The 8,423-nt window shown below is 34.8% G+C and overlaps 1 protein-coding gene across 4 annotated transcripts; it reads left to right on the top strand.

Moving 5' to 3' along the window:
• Positions 1-1,542: 1,542 nt before the first annotated feature.
• On the top strand, positions 1,543-8,179 carry LOC104104352 (uncharacterized). 4 transcript variants are annotated; one of them, XM_009612416.4, is made up of 11 exons: positions 1,547-1,795; positions 3,211-3,290; positions 3,380-3,450; positions 3,538-3,587; positions 5,449-5,522; positions 5,613-5,675; positions 6,032-6,119; positions 6,546-6,608; positions 6,682-6,761; positions 7,606-7,677; positions 7,772-8,179. In XM_009612416.4, the coding sequence occupies exons 2-11, from the start codon at positions 3,259-3,261 to the stop codon at positions 7,851-7,853; spliced, it is 675 nt and encodes a 224-aa protein (XP_009610711.1). In that variant the 5' UTR covers positions 1,547-1,795; positions 3,211-3,258; the 3' UTR covers positions 7,854-8,179. The 4 variants fall into 4 exon arrangements, with proteins under 4 accessions (XP_070043346.1, XP_009610711.1, XP_009610710.1 ...); XM_009612415.4 differs by having other exon boundaries at positions 1,548-1,795; positions 3,205-3,290; XM_070187244.1 differs by lacking the exon at positions 1,547-1,795 and adding an exon at positions 2,941-3,061.
• The last annotated feature ends 244 nt before the right edge of the window (positions 8,180-8,423 follow it).

The following is an 8,423-nucleotide window of genomic DNA, read 5'->3' as shown; positions in this document are numbered from 1 at the left end:
CAAATTCAAAATGAAAAAATTAAAAAATTTCTGTTAAAGAGCTTGGCGACTTTCCCTTTTAAAGATCCTACCTACACAAAATATTATTTGAAAATAGGAACAAAATTACTATTAGATAAATCCAAGTAAGGATGAAATCTTTCTATGTTTAATCTGATATCTCAAATTCAAAATGAAAAAATTAAAAAATTTCTGTTAAAGAGCTTGGCGACTTTCCCTTTTAAAGATCCTACCTACACAAAATATTATTTGAAAATAGGAACAAAATTACTATTAGATAAATCCAAGTAAGGATGAAATCTTTCTATGTTTAATCTGATATCTCAAATTCAAAATGAAAAAATTAAAAAATTTCTGTTAAAGAGCTTGGCGACTTTCCCTTTTAAAGATCCTACCTACACAAAATATTATTTGAAAATAGGAACAAAATTACTATTAGATAAATCCAAGTAAGGATGAAATCTTTCTATGTTTAATATGATATCTCGAATTCGAAATGAAAAAAATTTAAAAAATTATGATAAAGAGCTTGGCGACTTTCCCTTTTAAAGATCATACCTACCCAAAATATTATTTGAAAATAGGAACAAAATTACTACATATTAGATAAAGATGAAATCTTTCTATGTTTAATATGATATCTCGAATTCGAAATGAAAAAATAAAAAAAAATCTGATAAAGAGCTTGTCAACTTTCCCTTTTAAAGATCCTACCTAACCAACGTGCATCCAAATTAATCAAGGGTCATAAAATTCAATATTGGATAGTTGAGGAAACATACAATATACTTCTTTCGGCCCATTTTAGCTGTCACTTTAGCTAAAACAAATTATCACTTTTACGAATTTAAAATTAAATTTGTTAATTATTTTCAACTATACTCCTAATATTAAAAAAATATTTTTTTTAATAATGCTCAAAGTATTTAATATAAATTACTTAGTAATTATATTTTTTATATTTTTTTTTAATGAACATAAAAAGAGTTAAAGCAATTAAGATGGGACGGGGGAGTAATATTATGAAAACATAGTAGGATAATTTGAAATCCCAATAACAACATTAGAAAAACGTGAAGTTGAAGAGTTTATATACTACTACCTCAGTTTATTTTTACATGCCACGTTTTTTACTTTTCACGCCTATAATAAATGAAGTACATAATTTACTAGGATACCCATATTAATTGATATATATTTTTAATAATTTTAAAAAAATAATTTAAAATGAATAATTAATATTGTGAGTATAATATGAAAAAAAAAATTATCTTTTTCTTGATATACTAAAAGTGATAAGTAAAAGTAAAAATCTATTTTTAAAATATTAGACAAGTAAAAATGAAAGTATGGAGTAGTATACAACTTTAATTATTTGATTATTTGAATAAAAAGTTGACAAGTAAAAATGAAAGTACGGAGTAGTATACAACTTTTTCTCATATATCAATTATTTAATTATTTGAATCCAATGGATAAGGTTCAACCTTTACACAGATCCAGAGGATTGAAATACTCACCCACCGAAACAGACTAATCATCAACCGTTAACCAATCAGCTTAGGACAAGCGCCCACCAAATTTGGCTCCGCCCCCTTTCAGACCAGAAAAATTCTCCAAATTCAAAAGTCGATCTCCTATTTCTCGAAAAATCGCCCATTTTACAGAATATTCGAATTTTCGTTTCCTAATATTACACTCACTGATATAAAAATAAGCAAAATTTCGATAACTCTTTTTGATTTAACTCCCAATTCTGAATTCTCCTTCTAGAATATCCCAATTGTTGAAAAAGGTATGTTTTCCTTTCTTTTTTTCTATTTAAATTCAGTTTCTGCTTGTATTTTCAGTTTTATTTTGCTTATTGTAAGTCAAAGTGTGTGGATCTGTGGTTTTAATTGTTGGTTTTCGCTATTTCTATCATTTTAGTTTTACATTTTTCATGATTATTTTTAATGTTTTATTAATTCATAGAATATCTTTGGACAAAAAGTGGAAATATTAAAGTTTGTTTAGCTCTTGTGTGAATTTAATGCAAGCAAAAGTTCCTAGATTTTTTGGAGATGCAGTGCAGCATATAAATTATCATGCAAATGGATTATGTAACTATTGGAATAATTGTATGTTGGTCATTTAAGGAGACTCGGAGGAATTTATTGTGTCTTTAAAAGCTCTATTACCCGGGCATATTTTGTTTGGATTCTGATCGATTTTCTAGTTATTTAGATAAGTGATTTTTTGATTGCTTATTAAAATAAACTTATCATTTTCATTATAAACATAGTTATCTGGTAAAAGTGATTATTTATGCATTATTATGTTGCTCGGATCTTCTAAACTGTCGCTGTACTGATGTCGGATCCTCCAAAAATGCATAACTTTTGGAGTACCCGACACGCACTAGCCGGCAGTTTTGAAGGACCCGAGCTACATGGCGGCACTAACTAAACATTGATTCTGTAAGAAGTTACAACAACAACAACATACCCAGTATAATCCAACAAGTGGGATCTGGGGAGGGTAGTGTGTACGCAGACCTTACCCTTACCTTGTGCAGGTAGAAATGTTATTTCCGATAGACCGTCGGCTCAACTAACTAAACATTGATTCTGTAAGAAGTGAGTTTTTATTAAAAAGTTGATTAAATAGGTAAAATAATCAAAACTAGAGTGCACTCAAGGGTGTGGCCCAGTGGTCAATGAAGTGGGAAGAGAACCGTGAGGTCTCAGGCATAAATCCTAGCGGAGGCAAAAAACACTAGGTAATTTTTTTCCATCTGCGTAAATCTTGGTGGATAGAACTACCACGTATTTGTGCTGGTGGGAGGCAGCAGGTACCCAGTGAATAGTCGAGGTGCCTATACACCACCGACATAAAAAAGACAATCAGAACTAGATCCCTCCTAGTCATGTTTAAAGACGGGTTTCAAGTAATTTCTTTGGTAAATTTTGGTGAGTTTCGTTCAAGCACCAAATTTATGATCCTCACCTTCTGAATCGGGAGAATCATGTTTATTGACAAAGACTGTATTAATTTGCTATGAATGTGGTAAATCTGTGATGTTGCACTTATTGCGTTTAACTTGGGAAAAAGTAGTTGTTTTACTTAAACTATGGAAGGAGGTAACCTAATTTCTTGTTGGAGTCTGATGTATTTTTATTTGGACGTGGTAATTTATTGTCTTGAACTTTTGTTTTGTGGTAGGAGTAGGACCCCTAATATCATTATTGTGGCCAAACTTCTGCGTCATTATCAATCATGAAGTATCTGGAATACACCCCTCTTGATCGGTAAGCTTTGCCATATAATGACATTCAAATAAGTACTGAAGTTTTTTAGTTGGTTGGTTGCAGTGAATTAATTTTATTTACTTTTACAGGATAAATGATTTTCTGAGTCATGTGAATCTTGGAGAGCGAACAATTAAAGGATGTCTCGAAGCGTACTCTTGTAAGTGTTTTTGATGACTTCCGAGTGTAGTGTCCTTGCATCTGGACAACCTCATGATGTAAAGTATACTTTGCCTATTGTGTTTAGGTAAACATACTGGAACAGACAAGAAACTTTCGCTTAGCTTGGAGAATGAGGTAATTTCAATTGATGAAACCCATCTATTACTTTGTCTGTTTACTCTTCACTGAGGCTTGGTGCAATCACGGCGCAACACTTCATATGTTTACTATTTTGCAACACCCTATTATGGAACATTTGTTTTGGCATTAAAGGCTGATAGGTGAAAGAAAGTTATACAATTTTGTTAACTTCATTAAAAGATTAAAAATAGGAATCCATGTATCTAAGTATAAAATAGAAGGCCTCTTTTAGTTTTCGCTGATGAGGTAATTGCTTGTATGAACATGCTCTGGATTGAGCACATCAAGAATAAACGACATGGGCTCCTATTCAATAGCCATTAGCCTTTGCAATCCTGAAAACATCACAGGGAACTTACAGAGTTCAATCTGTATATACCAATTTTTGTTTTATTTATCAAGGCCAATCTACAAATAGATGTACTGGTGCTCTGCTTTGGATAGTAACAGGCTTTGACTGTGAACTCCCTTTCCCATTCAGCTCTACTTTAGTTTGTCTCCTCTGGGGTTTTGTGCTTGTTCCAGTTTAAGTAGCAACTCTATTAAGATGTTTAGCTCTCAATCCTGCTAATACCTTCTGAACATAATGCCCCACGAGTTCCCAGTTTTGCAGTAATCTATGCATGCTTTAGGGTGCATCACAAGTTGGAATTGTTCTTGGAATTCTTCCTTTAAGGTATATTTGTCTTCTTCAAGGAATTATTTCAATCCATTTGTCATGCCAGAGGCTAATATGTTCTTCACCTCCTTCATCAAAGTAGATGTGGAGCTGAATTATTCCCAATATATGTGCTTCCAGGGTGTGACCCCACGTAAGGTGTTGTCACCTTTGTGCACCAGTGATTCTGCTCTCCAAATTTAGCAAGTTCAAACCCTTTTCCTGAGTCCCATTATCATTGTTAAATCTTCACAGCCATTTCATTAGTGAACTCTTGTTATGAGCTGTCAGATTTCTTACTCCAGGACCTCCATTTTTTTTTTGGGCAACACAACTCTGTCCCATTTCTTTAACTCGTTTTCCCTTCCTCGGGTCATTGCTTGGTGTTCTCACAATGATTTGTAAGGCTAATTTTCTTTCCTTCTTTTTCTCATGTTATGCTCCTCTTATTTTGAGTTTATGGATGGCAATTTTGGAACGGTTTCAGAGTATATGTGATACTTGTAGGGTTCCTCCAAATTTTGTGTGTGTGGGGGGGGGGGGGGGGGTATTACGCATCGTCTAGAGGGTGTAGGCCAGATGTGTCGCTTGCATGATTTTGATTATAAATGCTTTTTTTCAATAATGGTGGCATCCGAGCCAGCTTATGCGCTCCTTGATTATTCCACCAGGTACCTGCATCTCTCCCAAGAATAGGTACTGGGTATCTCTGCCCACCAAATGGGATGAAATCACCTTGTCCTTTTGACTATAAATGCTTCTTATCCTGGTCTCTACTCTTCTGTCCTGCTTAATTGGCAATCCAACCTTTGACTTAGAGAATAGAAGAGCTTTAACACATGAAGAATTATATTGTGCTTATCTTGATGTTTGCATTCTTATATTTTCTTTTTCAGTCAGACAGATAAAGAAAGTTACACCCAATATGTAGACATCATAGTACGAAGCTTGAAACATTAAATCTCACTATTTTCAATCATGAAAAAGCCTTTTTGTGCTCATTATCGTATATTTATTTTTTTATATTCTGCACCCTCCCTCATGTTACTGAAGCTTCATTTATTTATTTATTTTAACTTCAGTTGTTTATGATAGTACCCAGGAAGTTGTTGGTCCGATTTTCTTCTTGTTGTGTCGTTACTAGTAGCTAATACAGTTTCTTCTTTCGCGGGGTTATAAAGTAACTTTTGGTTGCAGATTTTTGATTATCTTGGAAGATCTTCGGACACCGATTCTTCTTCACCTGTTGAATATCTAAGCTGCAGATCGAGGTGGTGAATCCAGACCTACGGCTGGAGTATTAATCTGAAACAAGTGTATATTGGTTCATAATGTAATTTTTTTCTAAATTTTTGTTCCAGTCGGAAAACGTTGATATATCTACTCCTTACTCTCTATCACATGTATCCAGATTATGACTTCAGGTAAGTCTCTAACTTATGTTGAAAATATCTTTTTAAAAAATATTTTGTACTTATTAAAAAAATGAATAATCCTCTTGTATTTGTAGTAAGCTGACTGGGTGGATTATGGGTAATGCCACTGTCAGCTTCTTTGGCGACGTGGCATCCCGCTTTATAATCCTCTCTTACAGCTTTGGGAGTGTTGTCAGATGGTTTGACAGACAGTTTAGATGACTGTTGCTCTTTAAGGAGCTGAGAGTTCAAGTCTCTCCATTTCCCAATGCAATACTCCAGTTGTCTTGTTCGTATTCTGCCAATGCGTGTGCATGCAATTTATCCCTGTTTTGCTATGACTTGCCAACTTTCTGGTTTACCAGTGCAGTGAAAGCTCACCAGTTTTTCACTGAAGAGAGCTGGGACAGTTTTAAGCAGATATTTGACATCTACATGTTTGAGGCTTCAAAGGTATATGCTGGGAAGATATTGGCGATTGCCTTGGTTGTCATGTTGCACTTTAATAGGAAATCATCTTCCCTTGGGTCTTACTTGGTTAGCATTCTTATGATTAAATTGCATAGAATTGGAGGTCAGATAGCTAATCAAACAAGGTTGTTGTTTGGATTTATGCCCTTAATGGACCAAAATCAGATTAATTGTATTTTTTTCTGAATAGAATTAGACACCTTCATTTCTTTTTGATGTTCTAAAAGCATCTGTGGAGCAATTTGATTAGGCTATTTTATCTTTTCCTTGTTTTCTGGGGAGGGTAGTGAGTGTATTATACGCCGCAATGGAGATGGCGTTGTACCATATTCATTTTAAGGCTTAGCAAGTTATCAAAAAAGAGAACTTTGAGCTTTTTGTTTAGGTATCCTATGATTTGGGTTGCAGGAGTGGCTTGATGCGAATGAAGGCAGTCCTCTGCTTGAAACTCTGTACAAGGCTTTAGACGAGGTGAGGTATTTTATTAACATAAAGAGAAGACCAAGAGAGAGCATGGTAGTTGCTTAACTTATTCGCACTGCAGGTTGTGAAAGTTGCTGAATGTGAGATCTACACTTACAATCCAGAGGCAGACGCAGATCCATTTCTTGAGAGAGGAGCCATGTAAAGTTTTTATATGAATTGATCCCCTTTGTTACCCAATCCTTTTTAAGCTGTGTCAACTTTCTGTGCGAGTTTTCTATTCTTCGACTTATCATCTAAACCATCTGATTGAGGTCCTCTGTGGCCCCTCAGACAGCTAGATGGGCAAAATTGAGTATATGCACGTCTGGTGACTACATTTTACTAAGTAGCTAAAAAGTCAAACTCCTAAGTTCAGAAGGACACAACCTTTCAAACATTAGAATGATAGAGTGTGAACGGTCATTTTTGTTTTTTTGAGTGGCCTGCCGGAGAGGGGCTGGGGGTGGGGTGGGGGAGGTCGTCTGTTCATGTGTAGGAAGGAACTAGACAGCCCAAGTGGAAAACTTTGCCGACTTTAGTAATTTAAAAAGACTGTAGCACATGGTCATATTTCAACTAAAATATTGTCCAAACAAGGCAGATGGCACTTTGAGTTTTATTTAAATACTCCCTCTATTTCAATTTAGATGATACACTTTCTTTATTAGTCCGTTTCAAAAAGAATGACACATTTCTACAATTAGAAATAATTCAACTTTAAACTCTGCATTTTACCCATTTTACCCTCAGTGAGAAGCTTTTATAACCACACAAATGTCAGTCTCACAAAACTTTTAAGACCACAAGTTTCAAAAGTCTTTTTTTTCTTCTTAAACTTCGTACCGAGTCAAACGAATTCATCTAAATTGAAACGGAGGGAACATGTTGGTGAGATAGTGTAACCTTCTAGATGGTATTAAAAGAGCGACAAGATTCTACTTGCTGGTCAAATTTCTTTTTCTAAATGGTAGTGCATTAATACAAGTGTTTATGTCTTTTCCAGATGGTCCTACCACTTCTTCTTCTACAATAGAAAGTTGAAACGTGTTGTGAGTTTCCGCTTCAGCTGTGTGAGGTGATTGTTTTACCCTTCTATGGTTTCAGGATGCGATATTCTACTTTTCGCTGAAATAATACCTTTAGGCCTGATCAACTGCTGTTTATTGCAGTAACTTGGTTGGTGAAGGATTTTTGTTAGACAGCTCAAGTTTTGAAGATGACGGAGAGATATTCGATGGCATGGACATGTGAATACAGCATTTTGTTAATGGCACGTTGTTGATGTCGTATAGGCTTAAACCTTGTATGAAAATCAGTTTGTACAATTGACAGTAGGTACTGAAACTGTATCGTAAATAAGCATCGTCTAGTTCGGAGGTTGAGTATGTCATGAAGATATGTAAAGTTATGCTTGGCAATACCGTTCCTTCCTTGTCTGGGCTGCTTGCAGTTATTTTTGTTATTACGAATTCAATTCTCTTTCTATGTACCACAGCCTTTGTAACATGCTTTTGTGGTCTTTCAAGGCCCTCTTTTTCGTTGAAATTATTGAAGTTGTCCTACATTAGTTGAGCGAATGAGATGCTGTCTCCTTATATGGTCTTGTGTAATTTTCATCTTTGAGGTTGAGTTAAACTCAAGTCCGTTATACTCGTTCCCTATTTTTAGTTTATCCAATGTTGGGGTTTCTATGTCGTATTGTCTACGGTCTAGATGTCCCGACAACAGGGAATATGTTAGTCTCCATTTATGGTTTTGGATGATCTTCACTCCATGTGTAAGTTATATGGTTATGTCCAGGTCTATTATTCTTTAACAGGA

The sequence above is a fragment of the Nicotiana tomentosiformis genome, chromosome 10 (genome assembly GCF_000390325.3).
Source record: "Nicotiana tomentosiformis chromosome 10, ASM39032v3, whole genome shotgun sequence".
Lineage (NCBI taxonomy): Eukaryota > Viridiplantae > Streptophyta > Magnoliopsida > Solanales > Solanaceae > Nicotiana > Nicotiana tomentosiformis.
The sequence above is the reverse complement of the archived record's forward strand: the minus strand, read 5'-3'. Positions and strand labels throughout refer to the sequence as shown.